The sequence below is a fragment of the Hemitrygon akajei genome, chromosome 4, assembly GCF_048418815.1.
Source record: "Hemitrygon akajei chromosome 4, sHemAka1.3, whole genome shotgun sequence".
Classification (NCBI taxonomy): domain Eukaryota; kingdom Metazoa; phylum Chordata; class Chondrichthyes; order Myliobatiformes; family Dasyatidae; genus Hemitrygon; species Hemitrygon akajei.
In genome coordinates, this window is record NC_133127.1 from 197,918,123 (window position 1) to 197,938,361 (window position 20,239).

Sequence of the window (20,239 nt, forward strand, 5' to 3'; positions counted from 1 at the left end):
ACTGGAATACAATCATATCAATCAGTAGAGGTCAATACAGGGCAGTTGATTCCGGTTACCAATCTCAGGATAGTCACCAGACTCTCTGGTTATGTAAAGGAATACGGGTAGTCTGGGGAAAACATCCTGAATTGTGGCATGGCCGATTTCAACATCATTCAGAACCACTTGACAAAAACAGATTGGTAACAGCCACTTGCAGGTAAGTCTCCATCTGACAAGTCTCCACTAGGCAAGGAGGTGAGGAGTGATATAGATGAGGAAGGGAACATGTCAGACAGGGAACAGGCAATGGTTTAATGTGGCAGTTAGACAGCTTGTGGCCTTGTGTTACGTGTCACTCATAAGGTCCATGTGCTCCATGCAGTTGAACCTCATCAGCAGCTGATAGCAATTCCACAGAGACTTTTCCCTGAGAACAACCATCCTCAATTGCTGTGAAATGATATTCTTTCGCCCATAAGGCTAGCAGTGGGGATATTCACTGATAATGTGCATTGTTCAAATCCATTGCAACTGCACAGCATACAGACAGACCATGTCTACACACACCAAGGCCTGGACAACGTTCAGGCACAAGCTGACGTTGCCAATGACATTCTCGCCACAGAAGGGTGGAACTGGAATCGGGTTTTGGACCAGGTGGTGAGGAAGTGTGATGCCAGTTGTCTCCGGGGTGAGGGGAAATGTTCTGGCATGAGAAGTAACCTGTTGTAAACCAGTGAAATATTTAGTTCAGTAGGTGCAAAGCATTGTACACTCAGTACAAAGTACATCCAGTGCAGATAGATGATTGGCTAAATACAAACACAAGAGACTCTGCAGATGCTGGTGTGCTGATCCACTAAATTAACATTATCCACACTGTCGACTTACACACTTTAGCTCAATTTAATGACTGTTATTGCTGTTTTATCCCTTAGGCATCACACTGTGGGATTTACAGACACTCCAAAGCAACATCAGCAATCAGCCCAGCACTGAGTTTCACATCATTACATCAGACAGCATGGATGAGAAATGCTCTGCACTTAACGTGTCGGGTTCAATGAAAGCAAGTCTCTTGTGTGGGCTTGTGGAAGTGAAAGGGTCTGCAAAATATCTCAGTGACACAAAGGAATCAAAGCAACAAGCACGAGTTACCCTTCAGTACAAAACAACCACTCGGTTTGAACAACTGACCATGAGCCATTTAGGGAGACAGAATATCACCTATCCGAGTGTGTTTGACGAGGGCTCAGCCACCCATGTGATCACAGCAGTGCTGTATGGAGCCCAGGCTTTTTTTGTGTTTGATCAAATGGTTTCCTCAGCAGAGAAATTGCAGGATATCCAGGGTAATATGGAGACGACCATTAGACGTCTCCTGAAGATTGCCATTGAGGGTGAGGGCTCCTTAAAAATGACAAAAGAACAAAAATTAAATGTGGAGAAATTTAACTGCAACTTTTACGGGGATTTCTCACTGAAGAGCAACCCCACCACATTCCAAGATGCCGTCAGTACCTATGCAAGACTCCCAGGCTTACTGGGACCAGGTGGGGAGCATGCGGTGCCCATGACAGTCTGGCTTTACCCTCTCAGTAAACTAGACTCAAAAGCAGCTCAGCTGGTGAGAGAGGTAAATGTGGGATTGATCAGTCGCTGCCAGCGTGTCCTGGAACAGCTCGGCGAGGCAGTGATGAGATGCAATGATATGGAGAAAGACAGAGCTGCCATTCAGTTTCCCGAGGTCAGGGACAGGATAGTGAAATTCCGAGAGTTGTGTCAGGAATACAAACTAGTTTTCCAGCAGAATTTAGCGAGAGATCTTCCAATCATCCGGGGAGGTAGGGGTGAGGAAGAGTTACTCGTGGATATACTGAAGAACAAGGAAGATTCACCATTCAGACACCAGTCACTGATCACATGGCTGGATGACAAGAAAAGAGAGATGAAGTTAGTGGGACATTATCTCAGGATATTCGATTATGTACCTTCTGTGAAAATAGTGAGTGAGTTGGAGGATGAATTGATGGATCATGCAATTGACTATGTGGTTTGCTTCACCTTTACAACATTGCATCAGGAGGATGTCTATCTGTCAGAGACCATCAATTACCTCCAATCTCACACAGCTCCGAAGATACAGGCACCAACTCCTGCTGATGGAGACAGTGTAACACAACACCGTGAGCAGTGGTTTCACTCAGAGATTGTACAACGAAAGATGAAGGAACAATCTCAGTTATTCCTGGATTTTGCCAAGGCCAACTCATCAGATAGGAACATAAAGTTCCTTGTTGCTTCTGTGAAAGATGACAACCAGATAGGAACATCTATTTACCTGTACGAGGGTGCATGTATAAAGAACCGATGCTTTGAACCCCCATCACAGCCCCAGAGACCTGTGGTTGGTGGAACAACACATGACAGTGTGACACTGCAGTTACACCCTCCTAGATATGGTACGGGTGAGATTGTGGGCTACAAGAGAGAGTACAAAGGTACCCAGCAGGAAGAATGGACAACTCTGGATACACAAGGTAAATCCAAGTCTTTTACAATATCTGGGTTACAGCCACATCAGGAATATCATTTCCAAAACCGAGCTGTGACCAAGGTAGGGGTTAGTAAGGCCAGTGATAGTTCTACACAGTTCACACTTCCTACAAGTTCACCTGGTAAACCGATCTTCCAGGATTGTTCACCCATTGCAACACAATCCTGGGATAGACCAGGTCATATTGGAGCTGGTGTTGAAACAGTTCAGTACAGGATTCAATGTAGAGAAGAAACATCAGTTACGTCCAACACAAAGGCTCGATCGTGGATGGAAGTAAAGACAACAGACAGTGAATGTCACAATAACTTAATGGGATTGAAACCTCAAATAGATCACAGAGTCCGAGTGTCTGCTAACTGTGGAAAAGCAGGTTCCAGGGTACCAAGTGAAAAGATCTTAAAAAAAATCAAAGAACTAACAAAGGGAATACACCAGAAACGTCCCACAGAAGGCCGATTAATATTTCCAGGAAACCCTTCCATTTACGTGCTGAACCTGCAGAAGAAGGTATTTAGTAAGTCCAATCATTTTGTGAATTGCTCCTTTGGAAAACCCAGCATAAACCACACCATGAAGACAATTATGGTTTTGGGAGCAACAGGGTCAGGAAAGACGACCCTTATCAATGGGATGATCAATTACATATTGGGTGTGGAATGGGGTGACAACTTCAGATACATGTTAATACAGGAAGAGACAGGAAGGTCGCAGGCTGAAAGTCAGACATCCACCATCACTGCCTACAAACTACACCATCAGGTGGGATTTATCATTGATTACTCACTGACTATCATTGATACACCAGGATTCGGAGATACCAGGGGGATAAGCCGAGATAAAGAGATTACTGACAACATTCGACAGTTTTTCACTTCCCCACAGGGGGTTGATCAAATTGATGCTGTGTGTTTTGTTGTTCATGCACCTTTGGTTCGCCTGACTCCGACACAGAAATATGTCTTTGATTCAATTCTTTCTATTTTTGGCAAAGATATTGCAGAGAACATTCAGATTCTGGTGACTTTTGCAGATGGAAAGTGCCCCCCCGTTCTGGAGGCTTTGAAGGCAGCTGGGGTACCATGTCCCAAAGATAAAAGTGGGGTGCCAGTTCACTTCAAGTTTAACAATTCTGTCATATTTGCCCAGCATCCAGCCTCTGGAAATGCTACCAACAAGAGGTCTGATGACAGTGGGGAAGAGGAAGATGATGATAACTTTGATGTGATGTTCTGGAAGATGGGAATTAACAGTATGAAGAAATTCTTTAGAGCTCTCGACACAATGGAAACAAGAAGTTTAGTTTTGACCAAAGAGGTTTTGAGGGAACGTAAGCAGCTGGAAGCTGGAGTGAAGGGATTGCAGGATCAGATCCAAGTTGGGCTGACCAAACTGGAGGAACTCAAGACAACGAAACAGGCTCTGGAGCAGCATCACTCAAGGGAAAAGTACAAGTATGTCCATGTAGCAAGAAAGGAGAAGAGGACACTGGGTGATGTAAAAGAAAAGTATGAGAAAGCCTATGGCGAGAAGATGACACAGGAGAAGATCATGGAGAAGCTTCAGCAGGAGTTTGAAGGGGTTCAGAATTCAGTGCTGGAGTTGATTATCCAATTATCCAAGAGCATTAGAAGACTTGATGAAATAGCTCTGAGACCAAACCCGTTATCCACACCAGCTTACATTGACCTCCTGATTCAGTCTGAGAAAGATGAAGGAAAACCAGGGTGCCTGGACCGAATTCAGTCTCTGATGATGGTCAAGAAACAGACAGAGTTATTGGAGGAGTTCATCAACAATAAGCAGTTATCAGGGGATAAGAAGCAAACTCCGGTGATAGGAAAGAAAGACGTTCAAGAATTCTTCAACAACAAATTTTCTAAATTTTCTGACTGGGTAAATAAGTGATAATCAGTTCAGCTTTTCCCAATTTGGGGAGCCAAAGATTCACCCAGCTGATGAACCATCTGCTGATTCTAATTCAACTCCATTCTCCTCTCCCATCTGCCCTCAGAGTTTGACAGTACATCTTCCATCCTCATGCTGACCTCCTTTAACAGATGGGTGGGGCACTCACATTCAGTCATCTCCAATGGCTCCTCATCCCAGTCCTAGCCCAGAGAACCTATCACCATCACAACCTTTTCTCCATCTGTGTCCCTTCCCTTAGAAACCAATCGGAAACACAGAGGTCATTTCCTTTGTCTCAGACTGTCCCCACCTCGTCCCTCAGTCCCCACTCTCTCTGTCCTGTTGGATGACACATTACTCCACCATGCTGGATGAAATGAAACTTCCTCCCAGCTCATGGTTTTGTCCTAGCCCCTGTCAGAATTCAGCCCATGGGATTGGGATGTAATTGGCAATATTTTCCATTTATTGTTACAGAAGGTATGAGCAGTTCAGCTCACTGACACAATGCTGGCTTTCAAATCAACCCATTTCGCTGATATTCCCTGACATCGACTCCCAGTCAAATGCCAACCCACCCACTCAGTCCCTTGTAAAGAAAAGTGAGTGAAATTGCAGACGCTGCAAATGTAAAATTAAAACAGAAAATGGTGGACCCACTCAGTGGGTTAGGTGACATCTGGTGAGAGCAAATCAGTTAATGTTTCAGATCCGTGACCTTTATTGGAAACTTCAGAGGCATTTGTTTGGAATATCTCAACATTAGAGCAAATGAAACACAGATGGTTCCTTCACAGATGCTGCCTGACCAGCTGAGTTCTTCCTACACTTCCTATATTGATGTTAATTCTTCCTTCAAACACCTACATTGGGTTGGGGGAGGAAAATTGACAGTAACCTATTAACCTCCTGACCTGCAATATAGTCTAAAGGTCATGAATCTAAAAGCGGTTGCCGAGCACAAGCATTTAGGTATAGATGCTTCAGGAATTGGAACTGGTAGATCCAGTTTTACTGAAGGCTCAGAATAAACCTTGTCACAAAAACCTGCAGATGCTGATGAGCAGTGAGGAGAGCAGTACTCAGAGATGCACTCCAAGGAAAGCTCTGTTCCTGCAGCTCCCACTAACCCAACAGGGTAACTGGACTTTGACCAACAGCGTTTGTGCTCAGGAAAGCTATGAATATTAATAAATGTGGGCAATTCCTGGGAATGGTGGGTTTACTTCTGAAACCATCGACTGGACAGAACATCTCCATTCAGTCCCATCTATCTCTCGATCCCAGCTGTGGCCTTGACAACCTGTGCTTGAAGGAAGGAACTGTTCCCGCACGATTTATTATTGACTTCAGAGACATCACCAAGGACTCTGAGCTTGTTGCAGGGAGATTCTATTCAGAATGGAGAACGTTGGTGCCTCCAAATCTATCTGAGTGATTCAGTCATTCCCCTTTGATGCTTAATGTCCTGTCTCAGCCTCTGAACCTCTCCACAGCCACAGTGAGCCCCACATGTTGATGTCCTCTTTATTTTCTGTCTGGGGTTTGCTTTACCTTCCTCCTCTAACATTCCTTTGGAAAGATGGAAGGAAGGCTCGTCCCACAAGGTAAACTGGAAACATTTGCAACTCTGAGCACCTCAGGGCAAGTTCCAGAGGACGTATCAACCTCACCAGGACTCGGTGAGTGTGGCAAAAGTGACGGTAACCCAGAGGAACTCCTCACCTCACAGACACATTTCACTTTGAGGTCACCATCACAATGAGATGGACAAATGAAATGGGCAAGAGGTCTCAGCTCCCTCCTACCCACTCACTGTTCTCACCACTGACAGAACAGCACCTCTGACTCCTGGGCACCGTCATCAGATGAATGACAAGATAATTATCATAGATAATCTCTATGTGGAGTCTGCCTCAGAGGAAAGGACAACAGAAGTCCCCACGTGCTCTCCAGAAACATTCACAAGAGAGCCTTCAAGGGACCAGACATCAATATACAGCTGGGTGGCAAGTCATTGGAATGAGATTCGATTTAGAGCAGGTTTCACTGGGACGTTTACAAAGGAGCCGGGAAATAATGAATGATGAAATAGGAAATTGTGGGATCATCTGGGCTGCTCTTGTACAGACTCGATGGACTGAAAGGTCTTTCCCTGTACTCTGACACTCTGTATTCTCACTCTGTATATTATTTCACCCAGTAGTGAGTCTCCAATTCCATGTTTATCCCCTCTGTGAGGCTTTGTTCTGCTTCGGGTGGATGGTCATAAAATGACTGATGAGATGCACATCCTGACCAATGGCTCACATGGAAACGAGGCAGACGACTGTATCCAAACGTGTGACAGGAGTGAGGGTCACCTCACCACCCCTCACTGCACTGTTGTGGCACCTGCCTACCCTGCATCTCCTGTCAATTGGAATGGAGAAGACCAGAGTTTGCCTAAGACAATCGTTACCCCACCAGAGAGAGCACAATTCTGCCCTCAAACCCATCCACACAACGGCCTGCAGGGCAGCAAGAAAATCGCTTTGTATCGTCTTTATCAAATATAGTCAGTCAGTAGAGAAACAGGCCCTTCTCTGTGTCCATGCTAGCCAGTTAGTACAACCTGCATTGATCTCATTACACAGCAGTCTGTCTGTAGCCGTCTATACCTTCCCATTCAAGTATTTGAAGTGCTGATCTAAATACAGTATGTTTTAAGTGTGAGATTCTGGGACTCCTCATACTGGCATTGCATAGAGTAGACGTGTTTCTTGAACAGCTCCGTTCTTTTTAAATTACTGAATCCAATCTGCTTTGAAATCTTACTTTTGCAGTATTATGATGTCTCGTTCTAAAACTTCTAAAAAAGAAGAGGATCCTTCTGTGACGATGGAAGGTATTGCAGAACTAATTCGGAAAGCTCAGAGCAAAATGTCTGAACAACTTAGGGTTGTCTGTTTAAAAGTTACCACAGAGCTTAAACAAATGGAGCTTCTGCTGCAGACTATTCAAAAAAACTTTACAGGAACACACTATTCAGATTCAAGAACATGAAGATGTTTTAACGAGACTGGATACTAAGACGGATGAGTTGGAAAAGTTTGGAGATAAACAATCGAAAATTGTTGAACCTTTAAGATAAAAGATTGTCACCTTGGAGAATAGATCAAGAAGGAACAATGTATGAATTTTGGGTCTTCCTGAGTTGGTCGAAGGCAATCGACCTTCCAGAATTTTTTGCAAAGCTGTTGGCTCACTTGTTTTCTGATGTTTTGGATACTCCACCTAGAATAGACCGGGCACATCGAGCCCCAGTGTTTAAATACTCTTAACAAAAACCTCGACCTGTGATAATTGCTTTTCATGATTTCCAAACAAAGGTTACTATAATTCGCCAAGCTCGTCGGTTAGGTATGATTAACTTTGAAGATTATAAGATAAGGCTGGTTGAAGATTATTCGCCCGAGGTATTAAATGAACGTTTTAAGTATAAAAAAAATCATGCCTGAGTTATATAACAAAGTCTATAAACCTTCACGAAATTACCCCACTCGCCTTGGGATCATTTTGAAAAATCTCCTAAGTGGTTTCTTTTTATTGGGGAAGTGCACAATTTTCTTCAGGCCAAATCAAGTTCAGAAGATTAATTGTTTAATACCGTATTATATAAACTATGCTTCCTTAGCTTGACCGATTCTTTGTTGTTGGAAGTTTGCAGACTAATGGTTTAGTACTTCTTTCTTTTGAACAATTCTCTCTTCTATTCTCGTATACTCTTATAATTAGTTTCTGTTCTTATTAACATGCTGTTTTAAATTCTTCTTTAGCTCTTTTGAATAATATTTAGTCTATCAATTCCAGAAGTTTAACTGTTTATTTCTGCTTCATATAACCTCGTTCCCTCGGTTTGACTGATCAATTCATTGCATTTTTGTAATTTATTTGTTTATTACTTCTTTCTTTGAACAATTCTTTTTTTCAATATATTTTCATAAATAATCCTTGTTTTTCTTGTTTTTTTATATTTTCTTTTTAGAAAATTAATAGACTTAAATTCAGTAAGTTTTCTTTGTAATTATTTTTTGCAAACACTATGTTTTGAATTTTTTTTTAGTTCTTTTGAAGGTTAATTAGTCTAGGTTGGAATTCATTTTGGACTAATCTTTTCTTCTCTTGGAGCTCTGCCAGTAGGATGTTGGGGGTGAGATTTATCAGTAAATTAGCTTTCGCCCTTTCTTGAGTGATTTTTTTCTTTGGGAGGGGTTGGGCAGGAATGGGCTGTTTTCGTTCTTTTTCCATTTTATCAGCTGTTTGATTATCCCCGCCTCATCTATTGCTTGGTTAACTATTTTGAATTTTAAGGTTTGGATTTTTGGTATATTCCAGTGGTTTATATGTTTAACCTCTGTTTTAAACATATTTAAATAGTACACAATATTAATTTTCTTAGTTTAAATGTGAAAGGTTTAAATCACTCAGTGAAATGCAATAATATTTTTACCTATATTAAGAAATTGAATGCCTCAGCAATTTTTTTACGAGAAACACATGTTCACAGATCTGACTGTGGATGTTTGTTCAAACGTTGGAATGGTCTAGCTTTTCATTCTTCCTTTTAAGCCAAGGCCAGAGGTCGTTTGAATTCGATTTTGATTGACTATTCAGTTGCTTTTATTCAACATGATATAATGTCTGACCCCAATGGGCAGTTTGTTATAGTCCCAAGGAAATTAGAAAATAAACTAATGGCTTTTGCTAATCTCTATACTCCAAATATAGATGGTCCCAGTTTTTTTGAACTTTTTTTTCTTTTTTACCAGACTTAAATTTGTACTCTTTAATCTTGGGAGGTGATTATATTTGCTGTCTTGACCCTGTTTTAGACCATTGATCTTCGAAACGATTGAATATTAGTAGATCTGCCTTCTATATCCAATCTTTTCTAACGAAATGTGACATTATTGATATTTGGCATTTTTTACACCCAACAATGAGGGAATTTTCTTTTTTATTGTCATGTTCATCATACCTATTCCAGGATTGATTTTTTTTTTGTCGATAGTCATTTGATACTCTCTGTTCGCTCCTGTGAATATAAAGAAATGCCCCAGTTCTTTTATCTGTAAATCTTCCGGATGTTTCTCGATCAAACAGATTTTGGCATTTAAATCCAATTTGACTATCGGATAAGGCTTCTTTAAAATTTTTAGAAAGTCAAATTACTTTTTTCTTTGAAGAGAATATGCTAGATGGCACTTCTAGCCTTATTATTTGGGATGCTTTCAGGCTTATATTAGAGGCCAACTTATTTCCTATACAGCAAGTATTAAGAAAAAAAGCTAATAAGGATGAGAACTGCTTCTGATCCAGATCCCGTCTTATATAAAGGACATGTTGAAGTTAAAACTAAATATGATCTGGTCTTAACTTACCCTGTTGAAACTCAACTTTTAAAAGATAAAAGTCAATTTTGATAAAACGGGCAAATTTTTGGCTAATCAACTTAAAACTTTAATAGTAAATGTCAAATTAAGGAAATCTCCAAAGTGAATGGTGATATAACTTCTGATCAATTAGAAATAAACAATACTTTTAGAGAATTTTACTCTAAACTGTATAGCTCCGATTCTCCTAAAGCCATTTTTGCTATGAATAATTTTCTAGATCATTTAAATGTTCTCTCACTTTCTGAGATCAATCAAAAATGGTTAGATCAAAATTTTTCTTCTGAGGAAATTACCCGGGTTGTCCATTCTCTGAGTTCGGGGAAGGCTCCCGGTCCTGACGGATTTTCTGGAGAATTCTTTAAGGCTTTTGCTCCTTTGCTTATTCCTCACTTACTTCCTGTCCTTTCTGACTCTTTTAAATTAGGCAGGTTGCCACAATCTTTTTATGATGCCTCTATTTCACTTATTCTCCAAAAGAATAAAGATCCAACTGATTGCTCTTCCTACAGACCTATTTCTCTACTTAATGTTGACGCTAAAATTTTATCTAAACTTTTGGCTCATAGGATGGAAAACACTCTGCCTTCTATTATCTCTCATGACCAGACTGGATTTATTAAAACTCGTTATTCTCATTTTAACATTCATCATTTACTGAATGTTATTTATTCTCCCTCTAAAGAAACATCAGAATGCACAATTTCTTTATATGCTGAGAAAGCCTTTGATCGGGTTGAATGGAATTATTTATTTAAAATATTAGAAAAATTTAACTTTGGGTCCAATTTTATTCAATGGATTAAATTACTTTATTTATCTCCCACTGCACAGGTTCTTTCTAACTCTCAAAGTTCTAAACCATTTAATCTCCAACGTGGAACCAGACAAGGATGTCCTTTGAGTCCTTTGCTTTTTGATTTGGCTTTAGAGCCTTTAGCCATCATGTTTCATGAATCCGTTGACATCTCGGGTATTTTAAGGAGGGGTATCACTCATAAATAGTCACTTTGTGCTGATGACCTTTTGCTCTACATCTCTAATGTGGAGTCCTCTTCACCCTCAGTACTTTCTTTACTTTCTTAATTTAGTCAGTTATCAGGATATAAACAATCTTCATAAGAGTGAACTTTTTCCTTTGAATAATTTGTTAACAGTCAACTCTGACCTTCCTTTTAAAATTGTAAGAAACCAATTTACTTATTTGGGTATAACAATTACTAAGAATTATAAATTTCTTTTTAAAGAAAACTTTATCACTCTTTTGGAATATGTTAAGAAGGTCCTATCAAACTGGTCTCCCCTTTCTTTATCACTGATTGAATATATCAATTCTATTAAAATGAATATTTTGCCTAAATTTTTATATTTATTTCAAGCCCTACCTGTTTTTACTCCCAAATCCTTTTTTAACTCTTTAGACTCGATTATATCTTCTTATTTATGGAAGAATAAAACAACCCGATTAAACAAAGTTCATCTTCAGAAAACTAAACAAAAGGGGGTTTAGCCCAACCCAATTTTAGGTTTTACTACTGGGCAGTCAACATACACTACCTTATGTTTTGGTTATAATGTATTAATCGTGATGACTGTCTGGTTTGGGATTCTTCAGAAGTTAATTCTGTTAATAAATTTTCTATTTTCTCTCTTCTTGGTTCTACAATTCCTCTATCCTTAAGTAATTTAACTGATAATTATGTAGTTAAACATTCTTTGAGGATTTGGTTACAATTTAGAAAATTCTTTGGGATATTTGGGTTTTCACTCTCTCGTCCCATTTTTTCTCATTTTTTTTTAAACCTCTTTGACTGATGTAGTTTTTAAAGAGTGGAATAGATTAGGTATTAAATGTTTTCAGGATCTGTTTGTTGGAGATAGTCTTTCCTCATTTGATCAACTATCTATTAAATACAATCTTTGCAAAGCTCACTTTTTTAGATATATTTACAAATTAGAGACTTCTTGCATTCTCAACTTCATACATTTCCTAAATGTCCAGATATATCCTAGTATGCAGATGATACTAAGACAGGTGGCATTGTGGATAATGAAGTAGGTTTTCAAAGCTTGCAGAGAGATTTAGGCCAGTTCGAAGAGTGGGCTGAAAGATGGCAGATGGAGTTTAATGCTGGTAAGTGTGAGGTGCTACATTTTGGTAGGACTAATCAAAACAGGACATGCATGGTAAATGGTAGGGCATTGAGGAATGCAGTAGAACAGAGTGATCTAGGAATAATGGTGCATAGTTCCCTGAGGATAGACTCTCATGTGGATAGGGTGGTGAAGAAAACTTTTGGTATGCTGGCCTTTATAAATCAGAGCATTGAGTATAGGAGTTGGGATGTAATGTTAAAATTATACAAGGCATTTGTGAGGCAAAATTTGGAGTACTGTGTACAGTTCTGGTTACTGAATTATAGGAAAGATGTCAGCAAAATAGAGAGAGTACAGAAAAGATTTACTAGAATGTTACCTGGGTTTCAGCACCTAAGTTACAGAGAAAGGTTGATAGATAGATAGATAGATAGATAGATACTTTATTCATCCCCATGGGGAAATTCAACATTTTTTCCAATGTCCCATACACTTGTTGTAGCAAAAACTCATTACATACAATACTTAACTCAGTAATAATATGATATGCATCTAAATCACTAACTCAAAAAGCATTAATAATAGCTTTAAAAAAAAAAGTTCTTAGGTCCTGGCAGTTGAATTGTAAAGCCTAATGGCATTGGGGAGTATTGACCTCTTCATCCTGTCTGAGGAGCATTGCATCGACAGTAACCTGTCGCTGAAACTGCTTCTCTGTCTCTGGATGGTGCTATGTAGAGGATGTTCAGGGTTTTCCATAATTGACCGTAGCCTACTCAGCGCCCTTCGCTCAGCTACCGATGTTAAACTCTCCAGTACTTTGCACACGACAGAGCCCGCCTTCCTTATCAGCTTATTAAGACGTGAGGCGTCCTTCTTCTTAATGCTTCCTCCCCAACACGCCACCACAAAGAAGAGGGCGCTCTCAACAACTGACCTATAGAACATCTTCAGCATCTCACTGCAGACATTGAATGACGCCAACCTTCTAAGGAAGTACAGTCGACTCTGTGCCTTCCTGCACAAGGCATCTGTGTTGGCAGTCCAGTCTAGCTTCTCGTCCAACTGTACTCCCAGATACTTGTAGGTCTTAACCTGCTCCACACATTCTCCATTAATGATCACTGGCTCCATATGAGGCCTAGATCTCCTAAAGTCCACCACCATCTCCTTGGTCTTGGTGACATTGAGACGCAGGTAGTTTGAGTTGCACCATATCACAAAGTCCTGTATCAGTTTCCTATACTCCTCCTCCTGTCCATTCCTGACACACCCCACTATGGCCATGTCATCAGCGAACTTCTGCACATGGCAGGACTCCGAGTTATATTGGAAGTCAGATGTGTACAGGGTGAACAGGACCGGAGAGAGTACGGTTCCCTGTGGCGCTCCTGTGCTGCTGACCACTGTGTCAGACCTACAGTCTCCCAACCGCACATACTGAGGTCTATCTGTCAAGTAGTCCACTATCCAATCCACCATGTGAGAGTCTACTCCCATCTCCGTTAGTTTGTGCTTTAAGATCTTGGGCTGGATGGTGTTAAAGGCACTAGAGAAGTCAAGGAATGTAATCCTCACAGCACAACTGACCCCATCTAGGTGAGAGAGTGATTTGTGCAGCAAATACGTGATAGCATCCTCCACTCCCACCTTCTCCTTATACGCAAACTGAAGCGGATCCCGGGCGTGCCTGGTTTGTGGCCTCAGATTCTGTATTATCAGCCGCTCCATGGTCTTCATCACGTGTGACGTCAAGGCAACAGGTCTGAAGTCATTCAACTCCTTTGGTTGTGGTTTCTTCGGTACCGGGACAATACAAGATGTTTTCCACTGTCTGGGTACTCTTCTCTGATCTAGACTCATGTTGAAGATGCGCTGTAGTGGTTCTCCCAGTTCAGTCGCACAGGCCCTCAGTAATCGTGGGGAAACTCCATCCGGTCCAGCCGCCTTGCTGGTACAGATCTTCCTCAGTTGACCTTCCACCTGTGCAGCCGTAAACCTGGGCGTGGGCCAGGTCTCCTGTGAGTGGATATTTTCCTGTGAGGGAAGTAAGCCTGGTGTGGAGTTCTGCAGTGAGGGTGAGATTGTGCTGTCGAACCTATTGAAGAAGTTGTTCAGCTGGTTCGCTTTCTCCACATCTCCACTTATGTTTGCCCCCCGCTTTGCACCACATCCGGTGATGATCTTCATCCCATCCCACACCTCCTTCATGCTTTTTTCCTGCAGCTTTTGTTCTAACTTTCTCCTATACTGCTCCTTTGCCCCCCTTATCTGTACTCTGAGTTCCTTCTGAACTCTTTTAAGCTCCAACCGATCACCATCTTTAAAGGCCCTCTTCTTCTGGTTTAGGAGGCCTTTGATGTGACTAGTGATCCAGGGCTTATTATTGGGATAGCAGCGAACAGTTCTAACAGGGACAACGGCATCCACACAAAAGTTAATATAGTCCGTTGTGCATTCAGTGACCTCCTCAACGCCCCCACAGAGCCCCCCTTGCAGTACATCCCAGTTAGTAGTACCGAAGCAGTCTCTCAGGGCCTGTTCAGCTTCAGGAGTCCACTTTCTAAAAGAGTGTGTGGTAGTGGGATGCCTCACCACAATTGATTTATATCTTGACTGTAACAAAACCAGGTTGTGATCAGCTTTCCCCAGTGCAGGCAGCGGGGATGCACTATATGCATCCTGTACGTTTGCATACAGTAGGTCAATAGTCCTGTTACCCCTGGTGTAACAATCCACGTACTGGGAGAAAGCAGGTAGTGTCTTGTCCAAAGTCACATGGTTGAAGTCCCCTGTAATTAACACCAGTGCCTCAGGGTGTTGTGTCTGAAGCTTAGCAACGGCGGAGCTGATGACATCACACGCTACCGTTGCGTCGGCACGCGGCGGGACATACACAATCACCGCAATGACGCTGGCGAATTCTCGAGGCAGGTAATATGGCCTCATACTCACAGCGATCAGCTCAATATCCTTTTCACAAACGGAGATCTTTGTACTCACATGCCCGGGGTTACACCATCTTACGTTAATGTAGAGAGCGAGTCCCCCTCCTTTCTTCTTCCCACACTTTTTGGCATCTCTGTCAACAAGTTAGGTTGAACAAGTTAGGTCTTTATTCTTTGGAGCGTAGAAGGTTGAGGGGGGACTTGATAGAGATATTTAAAATTATGAGGGGGGATGGATAGAATTGACGTGGATAGGCTTTTTCCATTGAGAGTAGGGGAGATTCAAACAAGAGGACATGAGTTGAGAGTTAGGGGGCAAAAGTTTAGGGGTTACACAAGGGGGAACTTCTTTACTCAGAGAGTGGTAGCTGTGTGGAATGAGCTTCCAGTAGAAGTGGTAGAGGCAGGTTTGATATTGTCATTTAAAGTAAAATTGGATAGGTATATGGACAGGAAAGGAATGGAGGGTTATGGGCTGAGTGCGGGTCGGTGGGACTAGGTGAGAGTAAGCATTTGGCACGGACTAGAAGGGCTGAGATGGCCTGTTTCTGTGTTGTAATTGTTATATGGTTATATAAGAATTTAATTGATACAATTTTTAGTCTGAAACCTTTTCATAATGGATCTATTTGTAATATTTATAGTATGTTGTTGGCAATTTAAAACATTCTGTTAGATAAAATTAAAAATCTCTGGGAGCAAGACCTACAGATTTCAATTGATGAGGATACTTGGAATGAAATTTTTAAACTTGTTCACACCTTTTTTATATGCGCATCACTCTCTTTTACGATTTAAAGTGGTTCATACTGCCTATATGACTAAAGATAAGCTCTCTCGTTTTTACTCAGATTTTTCTCCATACTGTAATTGGTGTAATGTCGAAGGGGCCTCTCTAAATCATATGTTTTGGTCCTGTCTGCGGCTTGATAAATTTTGGAAAGAAGTATTTCAGATTTTCTCAGAGCTTTTTAAAATAAACTTTAAACCCAACCCTCTGACTGCTTTGTTTGGCATTGTTGGAGGAAATTATTTTACTCTTAAGTTGAATGATCTGCATATTTTGGCTTTTATTTCTCTTTTAGCCAGAAGAGTTTTGTTGCTTAAATGGAAAGATGCCGCTCCACCTACTCATGCCCATTGGTTGATTGATGTTATGTCATGTTTAAATCTAGAGAAGATTAGGTGTTCTATTTCTGTACCTAGACAAGATTTTTTCACATTACGGAGACCTTTCCAGAATTATCTAAAGTTATAGATATGGTTGTTCAACCTAATTCAGTTACAGCAATTTTTGGGATTATTCCAGAGGAAGCAAGCAAAGTGTCTGCTTCCACCCAACATGTGATAGCTTTTTCAACTTTATTGGCTAGGAGAGCTATTTTGCTGCACTGGAAAGAATCTAATCCACCTACTGTTTTCTATTGGCTCTCCTCCATTATGTCATGTCTAAGCTTGGAGAAAATTAGAAGCCGGACATTTGATACATCCTAATTTTGACCCTTTATTCAATATTTTCACATGTTTTAATTTATTTTTATTTATTTATCTTTCTTTATTCTCTTTGGGGGAAAATCCTTATCCATGAAGGTTCAGAGATGACTGGAAGGATGTTTTTTTTTCTCTCTCTCTCTTTTTTCTAATTTTATCCTCAATTGGACTGCCCAATCTTCCTTTTTCTTTCTTTTTTTTCTTTCTCTTTTTTTTTTGTTTCAGTTTAGTTAGTGGGGTTTTTTTTCTGCATCAATAAAATTTCCAATCTTTTTTTTATGATTGCTATGAGGAGTTGTAGTTTTATTCTTGATCATTGTATATATAACAGCATAATATTTTACCTATTTGATTTTGACATTATATACTTTCTGTTTTTACTATTGTTGTTTATATGTCTTTTATATTATCTGCTTGTTAAACTCCTCTTCTGATTTGTATATTCTTTATTTGAAAATCAATTAAAAAAGATTGAAAATGAAATGAAAAAGAGGGTCGAACTTCAAATGGAGCATAGTTTACTTTTAACATCCTCGATTGAAAATCATTGTTATATACATGGTGATAAATCTGGTAAAATATTAGTTAGTCAATTGAAATCTGCTTCGGTTAAACGTCAGATTATTAAAATCTGTAAGCAAGATGGAACTATGACTGTTGATCATGATGAGATAAACAAATCCTTTCAAGAATTTTACACTTCCTTATATCAATCAGAATTTCCTGATAACCCCACTATAATGCATGAATTCTTAAGGAAATTGAATGTTCCAAAATTATCACCTAATGAACGTTTAGTATTAGATGCTCCTATTATGGAATTAGAAATAAAAGATGCTATTTCTGCAATGAATTCAGGTAAAGCACCTGGCCCAGATGGCTACACAGTAGAATTTTTTAAATCCTTCTCTACTATACTTTCTCCCTGGTTATGTAGAATCGTTAAAGATGCATTATTTACAGGTAAATTACCACAATCTTTTTATTGTGCCTCTATTTCCTTAATTCTTATAAAAGATAAAGATCCCACTGAATGTGCATCATATAGGCCTATATCCTTATTGAATGTGGATTCTAAGATCTTTTCTAAAATATTGGCAACTAGATTGGAGAATGTTTACCTCAAATTATTTCAGTTGATCAGACCAGATTATTAATAACCATTGTTCATCCTTTAACATTAAGAGATTAATGAATATTGTTTATAAGCCCTCATCTAGAACTCCAGAATGTGTCATCTCATTGGATGCCGAGAAAGCATTTGATAGAGTTGAATGGCCATACTTAATTTAGTATGCTTGAGGAATTTAATTTTAGCCCGCAATTTATATCTTGGATTAAGTTGATATATTATACCCCTAATGCTTCGGTACTTACCAATAATATAAGATCTCCTTTTTTCAGTTGTTTCGTGGCACTAGGCAAGGCTGTCCTCTTAACTCATTGTTATTTGATATTGCCCTGGAACTTTTAGCTATTGCTATTCATGACTCACCTACTATACTTGGCATTTCCCGTGGGAATGTGATACATAAGCTATCATTACACGCAGATGATTTGTTACTATATATTTTGAATCCTGAGAAATCCATTCCTGCTGTTATATCCTTGCTCACTCAGTTTAGTAACTTTTCCGGTTACAAACGTAATCTTAATAAGAGTGAACTTTTCCGTTAGATTATGCAAGTGCCAATTTATAGACATTTACCATTTAGATTGGTTACGGATTATTTTACCAATCTAGGTGTTAAAATCACTAAAAAAAACATAAGGATTTATTTAACGTCAATTTTTTACCTTTAATAGACCAGGTCAAACAATCGCTTACTAAATTGTCTTCACTGTCTATATCACTGATAGGTCGAATTAATGCTATTAAGATGATTATTTTACCTAATTTTTAATATCTTTTCCATGCGGTACCAATCTTGATTCCTAAATCCTTTTTTGATACTATTGACTCTAAAATTTCATCTTATATATGGCAGAATAAAAATCCTAGGTTAAGTAAAAAATACTTGCAGGAATCCAAAAAGAATGGTGGCTTGGCACTGCTGAATTTAAGATTTTATTATTGGGCAATTAATATTCGATATTTAATATTTTGGACACAAGATGTGGATATTAATGTCAGTCCGCAATGGGTTAACCTTGAATGTAATTCTACACAAGGATTTTCACTGGTTTCAATCTTTGCTTCCCTTTTTTATAAATTAAATAAACAAATGGTTAATCCAATAATTAAACATACATTACAAATATATGATTTCAGTTTCATAATTGTTTGGCTAGAATAAATGTATTTTATCAAGTCCTATTATATCTATTTTTTTCTTTCAACCCTCTGTTATGGATCAAGCCTTTTTGGTATGGAAAACAAAGGGTATAATATGTTTTTGTGATTTATCTTTGGATAACTTTCATGTCTTTTGAACAGTTGGCTAATAAATATAATTTGCCCAGATCCCATTTTTTTAGATACTTACAGATCAGAGATTTTTTAAATATGATGCTACCTACTTTTCCAATTTCATAACCAACTGATATCACGGAAAAATTTTTAGGCTTAAACCCTTATCAAAAGGGTTTAATAGCAATCATTTATGATATGATTATGAAAATACAGTCAGATATATCCGATAAAATTAAAAATGAATGGGAGAAGGAACTTCAACTTTCTTTACCTATAGAGAAATGGGAGAAAATTAACTTCTCTTCTATTTTGCTAAACATACATTGATTCAATTTAAAGTGGTATGTAGGGTTCATATGTCTAAAGATAAATTAGCTTGTTTTTACTCTCATATAAATCTGATATGTGATAGATGTCATTCTGAGGTAGCCTCTCTGACTCATATGTTTTGGTCTTGCCATCTTTTGGAAAAAATTTTGGGAAGATATTTTTGATACATTCTCTACAGTTTTGCACATTGATTTACAACCTCACCCGATCATTGCAATTTTTGGCTTACTGATTATTGATCTGCCCTCTGCAGCTCAGCGGATGATTGCATTTGCTACTTTAATGGCTAGAAGTTCTATTTTATTGAATAGGAAAGAGATGAATCCCCCAACTACATCTCAGTGGTTTTCCCAAACCATATCCTGTTTAAACTTAGAAAAAATTAGAAGTTGTACCTTTGATCCCTCGGTTAAATTTGAAGAAACTTGGAGGCCATTTATTCAATACTTTCATAGAATGTAATTTGACCTTTTCAGATTCCTTTATATTATTTATTAATTTGAGTAGAGGAGCGGAATTGACGACACTAATGATTTTATCTAATATAATAGAATAGTCCAGCTTTGATTATTTAGTTTTAGTTTAGTTTAGTTCAATTTGGGTTTTTTTCCATCTTTTTATTTCCTTGTATCTTGTCTATATTAAGAGTTTGGGAGGTCAATTATATTGGTGTTACCTATAGTTTCTACTCACATGTGTTAATCGCCAACAGTATACTCCCACTCCCTTTGTACTATTAGGACCGCGATGTATTTGTCTTTGAAAATTTAATAAGAAGATGGAAAAAGAAAGAAAGAAATAAGGTCCACAATCCTTGGGGCCAGTTGCATTTCGGAATTCTGAATTTTTCAGATTTCAGACCCCACTCCCCTCCCCCGATACCAAACAAACACGTATGCTCAAGTCCCTTATTTAACCTGTTCAGTGTGGTGGACTTTCAGACTCGGTGGTGCACCAAACCTACACTCATCCTCCCGTACACTTTAAATCATCTCTGGATTACTTATAATAACTAATACAATGTAATTGCTATGTAAATAGTTGTTATCCTGTATTGTTTAGGGAATAATGA

General features: G+C 39.2%; 1 protein-coding gene across 1 annotated transcript in view; it reads left to right on the forward strand.

Moving 5' to 3' along the window:
* The window catches only part of LOC140726045 (uncharacterized), a 62,126-nt gene that overhangs the window by 34,942 nt on the left and 6,945 nt on the right, over positions 1–20,239 (forward strand). Inside the window, exons 3-4 of the mRNA XM_073041940.1 lie at positions 924–4,438; positions 14,818–14,919. Coding sequence (XP_072898041.1) covers positions 924–4,438; positions 14,818–14,919 — 3,617 coding nt within the window. The remainder of the gene's footprint in view (positions 1–923; positions 4,439–14,817; positions 14,920–20,239) is intronic.